The 18,342-nt window shown below is 58.1% G+C and overlaps 1 protein-coding gene across 10 annotated transcripts in view; it reads right to left on the reverse strand.

The window, feature by feature from the left end:
• Nucleotides 1-18,342, reverse strand: part of ACOT7 (acyl-CoA thioesterase 7) — a 94,010-nt gene that overhangs the window by 34,206 nt on the left and 41,462 nt on the right. For all 10 annotated transcript variants that reach the window (XR_014299670.1, XR_014299671.1, XM_082686782.1 and 7 more), the window contains exons 5-6: nucleotides 15,460-15,574; nucleotides 10,972-11,058 (exon numbers count right to left, since the gene is read on the reverse strand). Coding sequence is in view for 8 of the 10 variants with exons in the window: in XM_082686782.1 (XP_082542908.1) it covers nucleotides 10,972-11,058; nucleotides 15,460-15,574 (202 nt within the window). In the remaining 2 variants the exon portion in view is untranslated. The remainder of the gene's footprint in view (nucleotides 1-10,971; nucleotides 11,059-15,459; nucleotides 15,575-18,342) is intronic.

Genomic DNA, 18,342 nt, shown 5'->3' on the forward strand with positions numbered 1-18,342 from the left:
AGGTCACAACTGCATGTGTTCACTGCTGTTTGAGAATCGATGCTTCCCTCTTGCGAACAAGGCAGCAGGGAAAGCAGGGCAGGCGGCTTCCTGTCCCAACCGCCAAGGAGATTAGGGATCAGCGGGCCTGTCCGCTCAGCCCCCTCCCCGCTACCCACTCTGGGAAGGGTGGACTGAGTCCCGGGGGCCACACAGGGCCTGGTCGCGTCTCTGAAGGCCGAGAACCACTCCATGGGGGCATCAGTTTCCTCAGAGGAAAGACTCGAGTCAGGGTGAAGGGTAATATTTATGCTCGTAATCCTAAATGGGAAAGACACTGTTAGGGGACATCAGTGGCCCTAACGATGCAGCTAAATGGGCAGTAAAAGCTAATTAATTCTGGCACCAAAGATGAAAGATCCCAGGACACCCGCAGAGAAGGACATTCTGGTGCCGTACAGCTGAGGTTCTCAAGCAAAACATACACATTTCTGGGTGAAGACGCCCCTGGCTGGAGAGGCCTCTGAGAGGGCCAGCGGGCAGGAGGAAACCAGTCCGTGGGACAGGCGTGAGCAGGGTGGTCGCACCCGGCGGCACAGACCCCGCTGTCAGCCTGGAGGGGAGGACGGGGAGCAGCCGGCTGGTCCTCTCACCTGGGTTTCTGCCTCTGGCCCCGCATCCTGGAACCACCTGAGTGGTCATGAAGCTGCTCTGTGGGGCTTTCGCTACAAAGAACATTTTCAAAACCAAAGATCCTTAGAAAGTGGGAAGCGGGAGGAGCACTCAGCCGCGCCGCGAAGGGCCGGGCCCCGAACTAGCATTTGCTTCCTCACCCCAGGCACCCCCAGACCCCAGGCACCCCCAGACCCGTTCCTCAAAAGGCAGAAACATACCTCCCCCGCTTTCTCCCTCCTCTCCGACCGAGGGCTTGGCGCCCTGTCTACCACACAGCAGGGGCCCCAGCTAAACGAGGCCATAAAACTGGAAAGGAGCATCTGTGCCTTGTTCTGTATTTTGTGTGAAATCGATTCCTCCCACGGGTGCAAAACGCTGCTCATTCCCAACCGCCCCACGGAATCCAAGCGCACAAGAGCCTCTGGGCGGGAGGCCCCTTCTGCACCTTGTCTCCCAGACGGGCTCTGCTGGGGCCACCAGGCTTGTCTCCGCCCGTGAACCACCTGTCTCCCTGCCGCCTTCTCCTTCGGGTCCCCGCTAAGCCGCGCAGTCCCCCAGCCTCAGGACCCCCGGGAGCCACATGAGGCCCCTTGGCTGCTGGGTGTTTCGGGGCTGCGGTGTCTGCGTCAGGCTCTGCCGCACGCCTGCGCCTCACGGTCCTGCACATGCTCCTCCGTGGGGCTGACTCGGCCGTCGTGCTGCGGCCCCGCACTCTCTCCAGGTCATCCACTCGGCACCCTGCATGTCTGCTCGGCTCCAGGCCCTGCTTTCAGGGCTGAGGATGCCGCAGTGAGCCCATGAAACCAAGGCCCCCCACCGTGAGCCTGCTCTCTGGGTGGGGCGGGGAGCCAACGGGCAGGTGTTTGTTAGGGCGTGGTAAACGCTTGGGCACCCCGTGAGCACATCGGGGAGGGGGTCCACCTTTCACAGGGGCCCGGGAAGACCCGCCTTTCCTCCAGTGACCTGCAGAGAAAGGGGAGCAGCTGGGCAGCTGTCGGCGGCAGAAGCTCAGCAGAGGGAACAGTGACAGCCCGGGAAGAGGAAGCGGCAGCGGCAGAGCCCGCAGCTGGAAAGGCCCCAGGCTTCTTGGGAAAGTGAGGGACCAGAGGAGGGCGAGAGGGGTACAAGATGGGGAGGACTGGGAGGCATAAGGGAAGGCCCTCTTGGAGGGAGGCCTCATAAGGACAGACGCAGCACAAATAAGATCGGACTTTGGGGCGCCTGGTGGCTCAATCGGTTGAGCGAGTCTTGATCTCGGCTCAGGTCATGGTCTCAAGGGCGTGGGATCCAGCCTTGTATGTGGCTTGCGCTGGGCCTGGTGCCTACTTAACGTTCTCTCTCTTCCCCCCACCTCTACAAAAAAGGAAGGAAAGACAGATCTGGCTTCTTCTGGGAGCGAGACAGAAGCCGCTGCCGGGCCTGGAACAGGCCGGGCTGGACTGTGCTTCTGCTCTGAAGGGACAGACGAGGCTGCCGTGTAGAGAGGACGCGCTTGAGGGGTCAGGCAAGAGGCCACTTCAGTGGAAGTAGGGAGCAGGAGGGGGCAGTGTTGGTGGGGAGAGCTCCCATTCTGATCTGTTTGGCAGGTAGCGCCCAAAGGACTGGCCGATAGATGGGGAGCAGAGCCCGAGAGAGAGCCAGCTGAGTCCGGGAAGGTTGTGGGAATTCTGGCCAGACGACCGAGGGGGTGGCCTGGCCACCGCTGCAGGGGGAGCGCTGGGGGAGCCCATCAGCCATCCCAGAGGAGGTCCAGGGGACTCAGCTGCAGCGATAAACCTGGGAGCCGAGGGCCCAGGGCAGCATGAGGCCAGCTGCGTCCCCGAGGGAGGGAGCAAGCATGAGGCCCCAAGGCCATGGGCGTGAGGAGGGGAGGGAAGGGGCCTAGGAAGGGAGGCTGAGAGGAGGGGCTGCACGAGCCGTGCGCGCCAAGACCTGCTCTGGGGCTTTGGCAATGGCGGGCCAGAGGGCTCCTTGACAGGAGGGAAGTGTTGGGAGCAGGTTCCAGAAAGGATGAGGAGAGAGCCAGGAGGACGGAGGACAGACAGCTCACCAAGGCACCAAGATGGAAGGGGAGGGGAGGCATGGCAGGGGGCCCGGGGGCCCGGGGAGGCCGCTCGGCCAGGAAAGAGATGACTGGCCTCCCCAGCTGGCTTGAGGGCACCGAGGACACTGTGGCGAGCGGCACCCCAGTAACGCCAACTGAGAAAGGTTTTATGACAGTCACGATTCCGTTATTCTTTTTCCAAAGCAAGTCAGCTGCAGATCTGGGAGCCCCGTCGGGTCAGCAAGGTCACCCCAGAAATCGGGGGCCCCAGCACAGACCATCAGAGTGTCTTAGAGCTAGAGACAGGGGTCCCCACAGATGAACTTATTTGCAGACTCACGGGGACGCACAGGCTAGGAAACGACTCACCCCGGCCCCTTATTTCCCGAAACCGAGGCATTCTTTCCCAGGGCCGACCAGTGCTCACGCTCCCTGTGTCAGGCGTCCCTTCCCGGCTGACGGGCTCCGCGGCCGGGGTGCAGCCATGGCTGAAACCGACCAGACCGCTGGCCTCGGCAACAGAGGCAGAATGGGTCCAGCTGAGGGGTCGGCGGCCACCCCACACTCCAGCCGAGTGCCAGGCAGGATCAGGCATACGGACGTGGGCTCCCGGGCAGCACGCCGCTGCCTCTGCGTGCTGGAAAGCCCAGCCTGTCCTCCAAGTGCCCGTCGACTGGGGCCCCGTCTGGAGCTTGATCTAAGGAGGCTGTAGCGCCACACTCAGCTGGATTTATGAGCTGCGATTCTGAGACAAACCGCTAATGGCTCAGGACACAGCTAGTGAGCAGCATCAACTCCAACCACCTTTCCGAATGACGTCTTTCGCTCACTCAGCGGACACCAAGTTCCTTCCATGCATAAGGTTCTCTGCGAAGTGGCTGGGAACGGAGGAAGTCAGGACAAGAAAGCTTGCCACCTCCAGGAAATAAACACCTGAGAATATCGCCACCATTCGAAGTGACAGAAAGACCGAAATGTGTAAGAGAGAAACACGCACGTGAGGAGGCAGAAGGAGGCAGGGGAGGTTGCTCCTCCCTGGGGAGACGGGGCTCCTGGAGCACCAGGGAGGAGACGGCCTGAGGGCCGGGCACACAGAAGGGGCGCGGGTGGGGAGAGGCCGAGCAAAGATATGGAGAAAGAAAAGCAAGAGGCGCGCTTAGGGAAAGACGGTCTCGGTCTCCCCGAGGGCAGCGACGAGGCGGGGCGGCGTCCTGCAGGCAGCGGCGAGACCTGTGCCAGGAGAGCTGCGGCTGCCGCGGGCAGAGTCAGGCTTTGCCGAGAGTGATGTGCTGCCTGGGGCAGGTCAGGGAGGGGAGATGCTGGAGGTGTGGGGCCCCAGGACCCCGCAACCTGGGGAGGACAGGAAGGGGGCCGGGCTCGGACAGCCCAACATTCTCAGGTCCCATGGCTGGGAGGTGGGACCAGGGCGGGGACAGCAGCGGGCGGGGGGGGGGGTCCTAAGACGCGCGCACAGCCGGGCCTGCTGCCGCCCCCGTCCCCCTCCATCCTGGGGGTGGATCTGCTGCTCTTTTTCCAATTCCAGCACTCAGTTATTTTTAATTTTTCTTTTTAGGTAGCACAAGTTCCAAGTGACCCACTCTCTCCTCTGAGAGTATCTTTAGCCAAACCCGAGTTTTGACAGGAAACGCTCTTCTTTCTGCTATTTGCGGCTCTGGACTGTCCAGAAGCCCGGACTTGACTCTTCCATTTAGAGGACGGGCTTGACTCACAGGTGGCTACGTTCCTGTTACCGTTAAGATGCGCTTTGCGCTCACGTAAACGTATCTTACAAACACCTCCCTGGACGGGAGAAAAGAGCACGTGCTCTCCGTGTTCCCTCCGCGTCTGGACTAAAGCTAGTAAACCAAGTAAATATTACAGCTGACCTTGGAACAACACGGTGGGGTTACGCATGCCGATCCCCTCACAAACCCGCCTGCAACTTTCGACTCTCCCAAACCTAACTACGAGCAGCTCACCGCTGAGCACGCGCCCCCCCCCACAGGACCCGTGGACTAACACGGGCTGCGTGTGTCAACTGCATCGTACACGGTGCCGTGCAGCAAAGTCAGCAAAGAGGAAGAAAATGACATGAAAATCCCAAGGAGGAGACACGCTGTCCTGTCTTTGTTGAAAAAAATCCAGACATAGGAGGACCCGGGTGGTTCAAACCCGCACTGCTCAAGGGCCTGCGGTTTGTAACTGCCACCAGCCTTTACTAAGTGTTCCCTACGTGCCGGCTGTTTACCCCGTATTATCTCATTTAATCCACCCTCTCCAAACCCCTGTACGGAAAGGGAGGCTATGAGGCCCGGGGGGAGGGGCCCGGTGAGGACAGCCACACTGTTCTAGCGGGTGTCATCCTCATCCACTCCACAGAAGTGAAGAGAAGAACAGCCGCGTGGAGAAAGGAAGAGAAAGACCAGGTCCACGGGGCCACTGTCCCAGGGGAGACATCGAGACCACTCGAGCAGGGAAGAACAAATTTATCAGAGGCCACGGGGCCGGGTGAGGCACGAGGAGAAAAGATGCAGAAGGAGGAGAAGGTCCGGGACTGATATGGGGGAGCAAAGGCACCCAGGCCTCAGGCGACAGGGGCGATCTGCGATTCAGGAAGGCTCCCAGAAGCCCTCACTGTCGGCATGGGGAGAGTCATCTGGGAAGCGCTTGACTATGCAGATGCCGGGGCCTGCTCCGAACTTATTGGAGCTTCTCGGGGTGGGGTCTGGCCTCTGTCCACACTCGGGCACTCTGGCCCCAGCACAGATTTGGTGTGGGGAGACATGAACCTGGGAGAGGACTTGGAGGGGGGTGGGCGTCCAATGTTCTTGAGAGGTTGGGGGAATGGGTGAGAGGGCATAGTCGCTGGGGGCACTGAGACCAAAGGCCCCTCACTGGGAGTCTCTGGGAGCCCCGAATCACGAGAACCACCAGGCCATTTGTGTCAAAATGCAGGTCCCCAGGCCAGGGCCCAGACCAGCTCATCACAGCCTCCTGGAGAAGGCCCAGGAATCTGTGTTCCTAACAGGCACCAAGATGACTGCTGAGGGACAGACAAGTTTAGGAAACCAGGTCAGCCCCAGTTCACTGCCACGCTGCTGCCTTCTCGTCTTGGAGAAGAGGCAGTTTTTACTCAGAACCAGATGTGACTGTGAACACAAGATCCCTACCACAGACAACCCCACGCCCCCTCCTAGAGGTCCGGGACAGGCACCAGAGAGGCGACTGGCATCACCCAGGTCAGCCCCTGGGTCGAGGGCCCAGCAGGTCCACCCCTCACGGAAGCTCTGGAAGGTGCAGTCGGGGCCAATCATCCAGAACAGAGCTCTGCCTGCCCCCAACACCCTTCCCTGAGTCTGTAAACTTCCTTCCTTTCCCGGATTCTGGGGTTTTCCACAGGGTTATTAAGAGGACAACAATAATTAACTTTAAGAACAAGGTTCTCTGTCATCTAGTTTGTAAGTCGTTAGCACGGCACGGCACTGGCTGCTCATTTAAGGACGCCGGGGAACAGTGGGGACCACTGGGAATAGTGCTCCGAGGCAGGACACACTCTGGGCGCCGGGTCTGAGCACGGTTCGCTGCTCCGAGCTGTGGCCTCTTCCCCGGGCCGCACGTTCCCAGCAGCTGCTGGTAACTCCTGGGCTGACCCGTCTGTCAGAATCACCAGGACCCCAGCACTCGGCCTCCACACGGCACCTGGTCCAACTGGGGGGTAGGGGGGTGAGGCGGGCATCTGCATTTTTGAGGGCCCTGGCGATCCAGACAGGCGGCGAGGATGAGACCACAATCCACGACCTCTCGGGAAAGTGGACCGACAGACACCACGGGAAGGATGAGCTGGCCCCTGGGGCGGACACCCGCAAGTGGGTGGGAAGAAGGTCCGAAGCCCGAAAGAAGCGCTGACTCGGAGGAAAAGGCAGAAAAGGCAGAACGGAGACGCACCAGAGGGGGGCGCACTGAGGTGTAAGAGGCGGTGGAAAGCTGCAGGGATGGAGCCGGGACTCCCCAGCGTGGTCCCCAGACTCCGGACAGCTGGGCTGCTCTGAACCCCCCCGGGAGGGGGCGCGGTTGTTCAGAGCAGGCTCCGGGGCAGGAGCGCAGCGTGGGTTGTGGGGGGGGGGTGGGGGGTGCCACTGCAAAGGAGAGGAGCCCAGGAAATGCGGACCTCTCAATTCCATGTTATTGGGGAAAGCAGTGCGCAGGAAGCTTGTGGATGGGCTCAGGGCAGAGGCCAGAGCGAGCCGTGAGGCTCAGGGAAGAGGGACAGGCCGAGGTGCAGCCAGAGAGCAGAGGAGAGAACCACAGACTCCCCACATCTCGGAACGGGGATCTTGGCTGCCGAAAGAGGAGCACCGATGCCTCCAAGCCCTGGGGAGACAATGACACACCCAGCCAGGAAACGCTTGACATATGCCAAATCCAGAAAAACTACTCCTGAGGCCCCCACAGAGACTGCCCCCCCAATGACTTCTCCCTCTCTCCTACAGCAGCTCTAGAGTTTGACTGACACGTCTGGCCAGCTAGACCCACCAGCAGACGCGAGCGGCTGGTGCCGCTTCCTGGGAGCCCCCCGGCCTTCCGGGCTGGAACACTGGTGCCACCACATGCCCCACCACCACCCAAATGGGGCCACTCCAGGGATGGCAGACTGGGCAGAGGGAGCCTGGGTCGCCAACACCAGCGAGCTTCCCAAGGAGCCCTGGACATCTTACAGCTTCGTCATCCCACAGGGCGCAGCTGTCGTCTGTCTGGTGGAAGCCACTATGTGGGGCCTTCCGCACAGCTGCTGAGCCTTTCATACGGCTGACATACGCCTTCCCTAGGAAGCCACCAGAAAACAAACTCTGTGAGGATGACCAGCACAGGGCAGTGCAGGGAACGAGCAGTCCATCTTGCGGGGAGCGGAGGGGGGCCCTCTGCAAGGAAACGCATCTTGCACGGCTGTCCGGCAGGTGTAACTACACTGAGAGGCATTCCACAGGGCAACGGGGGCTGGGTGTTCGGAGCGGGTGGGAGACGCGGTGATGCGACGAGTCTGCGGCCGGCCCACCAAGTGACCCCTAGAGAGACAGAGCCATAAGCCAGGAGCACAGCCAGAGCTGTGGCCCCCATGAAGTGAGGATGGGGCAGCTGCATTTTGGCAAAAGCCATTTTGGACCCTCCCGTAGGATACCTTGGTTTAAACTAGTTAATAAGGTTTGTTAAAGCGCCCAAGAAACATCCAAGGCCACCAGAGGTTCAGAAGTGAAGAATTCACGGCGGAGTCACTTCCTCCAGCCTGCCCTGAGTGACGCCGGGTGACCCCCAGGGAGCCCCCCGCCATTGTCGCATGCGAGCCATGCTGAGCAATGACCCCCTTCCAGCCCCGTGGGAGAGCCGACAGAGGACCAGGCAGGGAGTGTTCCAGAGGAAGAAAGCAGCAGCAATTGTCGCCGGAACCAACGGAAGACAAGAACAACACCTTGAAGAAGACGAATCAAACAGACAAAACTGGCCCTATACCTTTCCAGCAAATTACTGAAAAGTGGTATTTCATGATATAAATAAAATTCAACCCAAAACACACGTGGGACAAGAGACAAGCCTACAAACAGAAACAACGAAAAATTGTTTTTCTATTTTGGGCAAGTATTGGTCATTTTAGATGCTGCTGCTTCCCTAAAGTCTTTAATAACCTGAGTTATCTTCATCGCAGAATCTCTGGGGTCGCCCAGGTATGTCACTGTGCCATCTGCAAAGACAGAGCCTTCCCTCCTTTCTGTCAGTGCCGGGGCCTCCGAGTGTCCCTCTGGTTTAACGCCAGCGGCTCCAATCCCCGAAGCCACATGAACACGCATGACAGGGTGGCCCTCGCCTCCGTCCTGGCCTTGGAGAAAGACGCTCACTTTGGGGCTCAGATGCCTGCACTTTTGTATGTTCGGGAAGGACCAGCAATTCCTCTTCTGTTTATCAAGGATGGGCGTCTGGATGAGTTTATAATCAGGTCTTCACTGTGGCATGAACCTAAACACCCCCCAAGTAACCGCCAGGTCACCGCTTCGGGGATACAACCACCAGCAGGGGGCGGAGGGGACGGGAGGCCAGAAGAGGAGGAAGGGCCCGCGCGGCTTCACTCAGGGCTCGGGGAAGGCAGAAGCCCAAAGCCAGGCTGGAACTCGGGCGGAGACCCTGAGACCACAACCACAGAGACGCAGGCGGCCCTCCTTCCCGGTGTGGGAGCGACGTCCTCTGTGTCCTCCGGCTTGCTGCCCTCGGCTCCTGCTTCCCTCGGTGAATCCCGGACAGCTTGTCCGCGCACCCACGACAGGACAAAAGACGGGGCACCGGACCGCACTCCGGCCTCCCATCTGGGGCCGCCCCCCGCCCCAGTTCAGCACAGTCAGCGTCCGCGTCGTGCGCTCTTAAGTGCTGGCACGGGCCGAGCTGCAAGGCTGACACTGTCCGGTGTGTGAAAGGCACAGAAAACCGGACAGGGCGAGAGTTTTTCAGAGACATATACACGGTCCAGAATTACTGGATAAAAGACGAATTAGCCTCCATCTCAGCTCATGATTTCCTGCACTTGGCTTGACTGAGCTACAGGTTAGAGAGGACGTTGATGGAGACGCGCGTTCAGACACCCCTCGCACTGCGGCCTTCCTCTCCGTAGGAAAACGCTGTGAAATCCCAGGTCTTTGCAGGTGTTTTCAGCGTGGCGTTTATTTTGTTCACTCGCTCCTGGTGACTTACTAGGCGCTATTTAGAGATGACTGCGCTTGGGGAAAATATTTGGCTTTTTTCTTTTAACCTCTACTAAAATAGGCATTAAATACCACAAAGCCAGCATAAACGTTCCTTAAACGTGCTTCTTAAAGAAACGTGCCTACTTCGAAGGAAGCAGCTCAGGCTCTGTGACAGAACACGGGTCCTAGATCTGCAGCGATTCCATCACTCACGCCGTCCAGCATGTGTGGAGGGAGACCGGCTTGTCAACCAGGAGACAGCGAAGTGTGGAGATGCCACCTCTCCCAAAATTCCAACATACGGACAACACAAGCAAAAATTCTGGCACAGCTTCACTGATTTCAGGTGGAATGGAGCTCAGTGAGGCTGAAAGTGATGGGGTCTGGGCTCCGGATGGGGCGCTCAGAAGAGGGGCCTCCCACTTCCAGGAGGCAGGCAAGGGCTGGTGAGGAAAAGCAGACAAGCAAGCTTATGGGGTCACAGTTGTCCTTGGGGTACAAAGATGCTCTGACCACCACCACAGACCTGGGCCTGGGCAGTACCAGTTTCATGGGTAGGATCTAAGTTAATCGGATTAAAGGACACTGCAGCCAACGTTTAGTTGAAGGAGGAAAACAATCGTGAAATTAAAAAAAAAAAAAAAAAGACAAAAACACCAAAGAGGATTAGCTAAAAAAAAGAAGCAAACTTTAAAAGTATTTCTCAAATTGGGGCGCACTCTCTGACTCCAACAGGCCCAGGACCTATTATCCCGTATTCCTCAACGTGGATGTGATCTGTGCCTCCCGCTCATGGAATGCACCTCAGGAGAGCGCCTGCTCGACGCTGTATAAAGTCCTAGAACCTACACAAAGTAAGATCGAGCACTGCCCTGAGCCGCCCTGGGTGGAAATATCAACATACCCTGCACAGAGTGGTACCATTTGAGCTGGGTTTTGAAGGATGAATAGGAGTTTTCTGAGAGGAAAAGAAAAGAGAGCTTGGTACTCCCGGCCTTGGAGGCAAGAGCTTAAGTGAATGGCACTGTGCCCATGCTTACTGTTTTCTATAAATTACAATCTATCAATCAATTCTCCATTAAAGTAAAAAGTGTCCCGCTGTGAACCTGGGGCTAAGTCCCCTATATTTCCCAAGCTAGGAACTTCAAGGTCTACATTGTTTAAGGTGGAATCTGACCAGAGGAAGAAATAAATGAGAACGTCAGAACCAAAAACATGCTGCAGCAGCCCTGCTTCAGTAACGGGTCACATTGTTACTCTCTGGTGACATCACTGCCCCAAAAGGCCCTGCCCCAACCCGAGGCCACTACACACCTTGTGGTTCTCAGCTTCTAAGGTTGTGTGTGACCCTCTGTCAGGAGAGCCAGCCACCTGACTTTCGTTTCCAATTTAAAAAACCGGCGCCGACTGTATTTCAGCAATTTATCATGCAGCCTCTTAAAAGTTTAAACTTCTGCTTCATCAAACACGGGAGCCTAAACCGGGTCAGACGGCTGCCTGGCTCCCGGAGACAGAGATGTGAGCAAGCAGCAGCCGCGGACTCCTTACCTCCGTGCACGAAGCCATGCAGGGTGCAGTCGGAAGGCCCCACCAGGTGAATCAGGCTGGACTGGCTGTAGCTGACCGTGTTGGGCTCTGGAACGGCAAAGGAGTGGGGTTAGGCCATGAGACAGTTCGATGCCCGCAACCGAGCACCACGATGTCTGCGCGGCCACGGAGGGCGTCCAGGTGCCGGCCACTCAGGGGAGAGTTCTCCAAGGACAACTGCGGTCTCCACGTGCTTTGGTCCGTGAAAGGAAAGGCTTCCAGGGGCTCATCAACCCCTCTGTTAGCGGGTCATGGTGCTTATTCCTGGGGACACCAGTGTGCCCAGGAGGCCCGCTCCCGAGACAGAGGCAGCCAGTCAATACCTCGGGGTTACACGCTCCCAGGGCTGCAGTGACCCTCCATCTGGACAGTCGGGTCTTCTGACTTTCACTCCCAACTTTGTAAACAATCACGGACGCAGCACCCCCCACCAGCACACGAGCCCCGGGAGCACAGTGTGGACACAATGCTGGCGCAGGGGACCCATGGTTTGCTCTCCGGCCACTGGCCCACAAGGTACCACCTCTAAACCCAGCGGGAACCACATGCAATCCAAGACTCTGATCCCTGAGGTCAGGCAGTGGCTGGACAGGTTCAGGGTGAAATGCCCCACGTGGGCGTGGGAAGGAAACAGCACGTGGTGGTCAGCCGGCAGGACTGGGCAGCCCCTTCTCCTCCCCTTCTCCACGCACACCAGACCACGCTGCCTGGCCTCCTCGGCAGGCCGCCTTCCTGCCAGAGAGGTGTGAGTGGAACGCTACCTGCTTTCAGCCCGACCCATGCGAACCCCAGATGGGGAAGCCCCTGACCTTTCCCCTTCCGAGGTAACCCCAAAAGCTACCTGTTCAAGACGCAGAGCTACGAGTCCGCCCCACCTGCAGGGCACCCCCTGATCAGGAACAGCCGGTTTGGACTTCATGAGAAATAAACCTCACGAGCTCGGGCACTAAGGTCCCAGGGTTCTGCAGTGGCGGTGGCTGCCATGGCACAGGCTGGCAGGGCACCTAGTGTTTGGATCTCAAGATCATGGCAGCACCCAGAATGCGAGTGATGTCCCCAGGGCAGCAACGGGAGAGTGTCAACACGGCTATAAACACACCCAGAATTCCCTTCTCCTTTGTTAACAGCCTGGGAACAGTGGCAGAGATTAAGTCCCCATGGAGGCGCAGGTAGGACTCAGACCTGGGCAGCTCAAGTCTCCACAACGTGTCCCTCACTGCCTCGCTCTCTCCCCAGAACAAATGCTGATGGGCGCAGGAAGATGGGGCCTGGTCAGATCCTAGGAGACTCCAGATGCACACCAAGCACTCTTGGGGGCGGCTGTGGTCGGGCTGACCACGCAGGGGCAGAGCCTGGGCCCAGCCCAGCAGCCGGAGCTGGGTTCTTTGTCATCAACCCGACTGCCCCCAAACGGCTCCGATGGCCACGCAGTCCCTCCATGGTCAAAGCTGGACCTCTGATGGCTGTGGATCAAACAGTTCAAGGTAATTGTATTTTCTCTTGTCGGATGGAGAAAACAAAACAAAACAAAACAAAAAGCTGGGTTTTGAAGAACTCCCAGACTCCCTGAAAGGACACCTGAAGGATAAGGTCAAGCCCGCGAGGGAGCTCCTAGGCAACAGCCTGCCCAGACAGGGCTCTGATGTCAACCCTGACAGAGGGCTGCAGATACGGGGGGTGGCGGGGGCCTCCTGCAGGAAGGGGCCGGAGTGCTCCAAAGACCCCAGTGCCGACCCCACGCTCTGCTGAGCGCCTGCCCCGCTGGCGGGTCCTGGGGACCCCATCCTGCCCTCCTCTGGGCCCGGGAGGCCTGGCTGCAGAGGCCCAGCCCCGCCCTGCCAGGGTGAGGCCAGTTCTTCAAGGACACTGAGGTCAGAAATGCAGGGCACATTCAAAAACAGCAAGGAATGGGCATGTGACTGCCTTAAGCAGCATTTAAAAGCCAGTCCCTAAGCTAATCATCTGAGAAAGATGCATTCTTATTGGAACACAGAAAAATAAAAATAAAAATAAAAGTTTGTAAAAAATCTATCAAGAAACGAGATTTTGGGGACGCCTGCGTGGCCCAGTGGGTTAAGCATGCCTTTGGCTCAGGTCGTGATCCCAGGGTCCTGGGATGGAGCCCCGCATCGCATCGCATCGGGCTCCCTGCTCAGCGGGGGGCCGCTTCTCCTTCTGCCTGCTGCTCTCCCTGCTTGTGCTCGCTCACTCACTCACTCTCTCTCTCTGACAAATAAATAAAAAATAAATAAAATAAAATAAAATCTTTTTAAAAAGAAGAAAAAGCAGATTCTGGGGCGTTGGATGGCTCTGTTGGATAAGCATCTGCCTTCAGTTCGGGTCATGGTCTCATGGGATCTCTTGGGATCAAGCCGACTTTGGGCTCCCTGCTCAGTGGGGGCCTGCTTCTCCCTCCCCCCAGCTCGTGTGTGTTCTTGTGCATTCTCTCTCTCAAATACATAAAATCTTTAAAAAAAAAAAAAAAGAAAGAAAAGAAATCTTGAGGTGCAGAATATCTCCTTTGACTAAAGTCGTGGAGGGTAATAGATTCTGAGAAGTGTTATGTATCCGATTCACAGTCAGGCAGGAAATAAATAACCCCCTGCATGAGGGGACCTAGGCTGGAAACCGTGAGCGTTACATGGTTTCCCAGAGAGAGGAGGCGTCCAGGACTGGCTCCCACCCCAAGCACTCGCCAGAAAGGGCCCACAGAGAGGAGCGCCCCAGCAGCCCCCACCGGGCGCCCAGACTTCCTCCCAGCCCATCCCTGCTGCCACTGGGTTGACACCGTCTCTCCCCTCCTGTCTAATGAGAACAGTCGCTGGTCCCTGTGTTAGGGACCCAGCTGGGTAATGCAGAATGACCTCGTCCTGAGATCCTTAACTTAATCGTAACAAACACCCTTTCTGCAGATAAGAGTCCAGAATGGGGGATGGGTGGGACACAACAGGTCTTCAGGGGGAGGGCTGCCGTTCAGCCCCTCCAGCTTCTCTGTTCCAGAATACCTTCAGCACCAATTTTGTACCTTTCCTAAGACATCGCCTCTCCCTACGTCACCTGGCAGTCTCCCATGTCTTTGCCTGACCAGCAGGCTTGCCTGCCCCCGCCACGAGAGCAGAGCCCGGGTCTGGCATGGTCGCCGCCCTCCACCATCAGGAGTGACCCCAGGCCCATCTTCTGGGTGACTGTGTTAGAAACCGATCATCTATTCCAGCAACATTCTGTCTTACGAATACTAACAAGTAATTTATCATCTTGGCGTCTGCTGTGAAGCAGATGTGAAAAGACAGTGAAGCCTCCCCCACTCACAGGCAACCGGCCTTTGCTGTGGGCAGGCTGAAGCTGGAGAGTGAGGAGGAGAAGGCGGAGATGCGCGTGAGGGCACAGGAAGATCTGCAGAATCCTGCGCGCACTACGCAGGCGCTGCCGACGAACCCAGGGGGTCCCGTCCTCACTCACACAGCTGCTGGGTGGTCACCAGCCCCCCTGCCCTGATGCTGGATGTGGCCTGAAGCCTGGGCAGGCAGACGGGGGGACCAGAAACCCAGTCCAGTCTGTGTCCTGGAGTCCACCGTCGTCCTGGTTAGCGGGAGCTGGGGCATAGCGTGGGGGGAGGGGGGCCCAGGGCACACGGGGGAGCTGGAAACCCCATCAGCGAGGAAGGGATTACTCGGGACAGGTCCTCGGCTGTCAAGGACCAAAACGTGGAACTCAGACACACCTGTGTCCGGGGCACCCTGAGGGCTCACCCCGTGGAGCCCCACACAGAACATAGCATGTTCTCACATCCTCTCCCCTCGGATGACGTGTGTTCGTGTGTGTGTGGTGGAGACACACAACCCAGTGGTTCACGGTGGCCTTGAGGGGGACAGACCTCCTGAGACCCTGCCCTGCACGGTCTGATCCCCAGGGCAGCGGCCTGCTAAGGACTGGGGAGGAAAGTCCCATCTGGAAGGAAACCAGCCTGGACCTCTCTGTGCGGGTTCTGGGCAGACACTTGGCTGACGCCGGCTATGGGAGGGAATGACCCGGAGGCCCCGGCCTGAGGGGAAGCCGTAGGCCCACAGACGTGAGGGCCAGGCTGGTGAGGAGAAACGTGGAAAGAGCTGCTGCCATTTGCCTGTTTTTTAGGAGCTGGAAACCCCATAAAAATGTGCTCCTGAGCTACCCTGCGGGACGGACGCGACGGCACAGGCTCGTCCCGTGTGCCCACGCAGTGGGGTCTCTGCCTCATACTCCAACGGCCTGCTGGGACCCCCAGAGCTGTCCCGTCCCCTCAGCGCTGACGGTGCGACTGGGAACGGGTTTGCAGGGACAGGGTATAGGGCTGTGAGGACCACAGCCACAGTGAGGGGCTGCACCGACCCCAAGGGGAGAGTGCTCTGGAGCCTGCCGCATCCGGCACCTGCCAGCAGAAGTGAACCCCCCGCCCTGCACCCCAGATTTTACCTGGGTTCAGGACAGGCTGGACGATGTCCCCGTTCCTCCACTTGGTCTCCATGCGCGCCAGCTTCTGGGCCTCATACCGCTTCCGGCCCTCCTCCTCCTGCTCCTGCCGGGAGTACTGCCGAGAGGAGCGCACACGGTCAGGCCAGCAGCGGCGAGCCTGGCCTCCCGCCCTCGCCCTCCCTGCACAGGCATGGCTCGGCCCCCCAGCCTCAAGTCTCTCCTGGCATGGTCTCCGGGCACGCAACCGCAGCCACCCATCCCTGTCCTGGGAAGACTTAATATAATCAATAAAAACTGGGGCGCCTGGGGGGCTCAGTGGCTTGGGCCTCTGTCTTCGGATCTGGTCATGATCTCAGGGTCCTGGGATCGAGCCCTGCATCGGGCTCTCTGCTCAGCAGGGAGCCTGCTTCCTGCTCTTTCTCTGCCTGCCTGCCTCCCTGCCTACTGGTGATCTCGCTGCCAAATAAGTAAAATCTTTTTTAAAAATAAATTAATATAAAAATATAAACATAGAGAAGGTGAAAATTGCATGTACCCAGAGATAAGCGGACTCAAACGTTTAGTTCGTGTTTCCTCCGTTGTTTTCATGTCCACGTGTAGACAAAAGTTCTCCCGGGCCATGTGCCACGTTTCCAAGGAGCCATATTTCCCCTCCGACTGCATTAGCCCACCTTCTCAGCCTAACAGGACTTGGGGGATGGACTCAGTACTGAACGCATCAGCCCTTTGCCGTTCAAACGTCCCGTCAACAACCTCTGTCACGTTTTACACATGCCCCTTCCTTCCTAGGACTTGTCCCCGACACAGAACTACAGAATCATGGGAAACCGACAGGTTTCCTGCTCTCCCCTCAACACGACCCGCCCCCGCGGACCTCCCAGCCTGCCCGACAGGCTGCACACTTGCGGGAACGCACAGGAAAGCTACGACAGTCCCACCGATGCTGTCATCACGGATCACAGGTGTTCGGACCCAAGAAGTTAAGGATAAACATGAATATAAAATTTGGCACAAAAGTGGGTTCCAAAGGGCACAGCAGGAGATGCTGGGTTTCGCCGATGTCACAGCCAGGGCCCTGTCCCCAAGCCCAGTGGAGGACACATACACAAGCCCTCTGTGTGGGACCCCTTGGAAAAGCCGCAGGCCCGGTCCTCGGTGGCCAGCTTCCCCGAGGCCCCTCTCCCTTCCTGCCGACCACGCCCAGCCAGCCTCCCCTCCGTTAGCTCTGACATCTCCCCTTGCCTTCCCTCCTGGCATTTCCAGCAAACCCGATGGAGAAGCTTCTGCACGAAGGGCCCCATGGGCCCCTCTCCACGCCCCGCTACAGCCTCTCCGACTTAGGTAGTTCACTTTAGATGACAATTTTGGACCTTCTTTCAAAAGCCCGTTTTAAACATCCTGATTTCCTGCTCATGGCTCTGCTCCAAATCGCACAGGGTTGGAACACCAGTCTGTGACTTAATTACCATGATCTGAGGCTTGAGAACCTGTCTCCCAAGGAGGCCAAGAAAGGAGCTGAGGAGTCTGTTCAAAAGAAACAAACCCCCCACTAAAAAAGAAAAGAAAAGAAAAGAAACAAACCCCAAGTGTTTAAGTTACGGTGGATAATTCAACCTTTTCCTCCATAAATAAACCGCAGCCTCCTGTCCCACTGTCCACAGTCAAGAGCGTGCAAGCAGAGTCTGTGCTGTACCTATCCGGTGAAATTCACGGCTGCACTCAAGTGTCCTCCAGAAATGCCTTTTAAAGAGATATTTTTTAAGGACCAGCCAACCTCCCGAGCCTCATAAATCCTGGCCGTGTGAGCCTGCTACTTGGGCCTGGGCCCTCGCACGCGGTTGGCGCGGCCCCAGGCGGACAAGGGCCAAGAAGACGGAGGAAACACAGCCTCCTCCCAATGCTAGCCAGCCGGCTCTGACTCGGGATAAAGCCACTGGAAGTCCCAGCATGGGGCTGGGACCCCACGCTCACCCCCAAGGGTTCGTCCAGCCCCACTGATGTGAATCATTAGCCAGCTCAGCCCACAGGTCCAAGAGCCGGGGCAGACTTTGAACTTGAGCACACATTCTGACACCGGTAACAAGAAAAAAACCCACAACCCAAGTGTCTGCTCTCGGATGCCCCAGCCTCTCCTGGGTCACTGCAGAGATTCTGAGGTCCCTGTTCCCTGGAGAAGAGGGTGGAGCCAAGTGGCAGCCCCTGACCCCAGACACTGCCGTGGGGGGTCGACCGCCGGTGACTTCAGGGAGACACACACGGGGTCCCTCTACGCACACGTGAGTGTGTGCTCTGATACGTGTGACATACGTGTCCATGGCACACACACACACCTGGACAGAGAGATGTGTGTATTCTCAAAGAAAGGACAGTGGTCTGTAAAAGGTCGATGGTGGGATTCGGGGCTGGGGGGATGAGAAAGCCTGTGGCCACGCTGCCTGCATAAATGCCATCCGAGCCCTCCAGGATGGATCAGGACAAGGCAAAGAGCAGACCTGTATCTCACACCCACTGAAGGCCTCTCTGCGGGGCTGCACGTGTTGGGGGACGAGGCTCCCGTGAGTACCGGGGTCCCCCGCAGCTGGGATCTGCGTGGCTTCTCCCATCTGGAACCCTCTCCGCGGCTGCCTCCACAGGGCAGAGTCGGTGTCTGTGTCTTATCGAGGCCGGCTCAGCAAAGCGGCTGGGAAAGCTCCGGGCCCCCGAGGGATGTGGGGGTGAGCTCCCTGGGGAGGACGGGAAGACCCCGAGGGGCCAGAGGAAGCAAAGGCTCATGCGTTCAGCCCCGGAAGCTTCCTTCAGCATCAACCCCAGAATGTGTAGCATCAGGTGCAGAAGCAGAGAAGGGCCTGTGGGAGACTTCCACAATGTGCGGTGTCCGGAAAT

Source organism: Mustela nivalis (assembly GCF_964662115.1).
Source record: "Mustela nivalis genome assembly, chromosome: 10".
NCBI lineage: Eukaryota > Metazoa > Chordata > Mammalia > Carnivora > Mustelidae > Mustela > Mustela nivalis.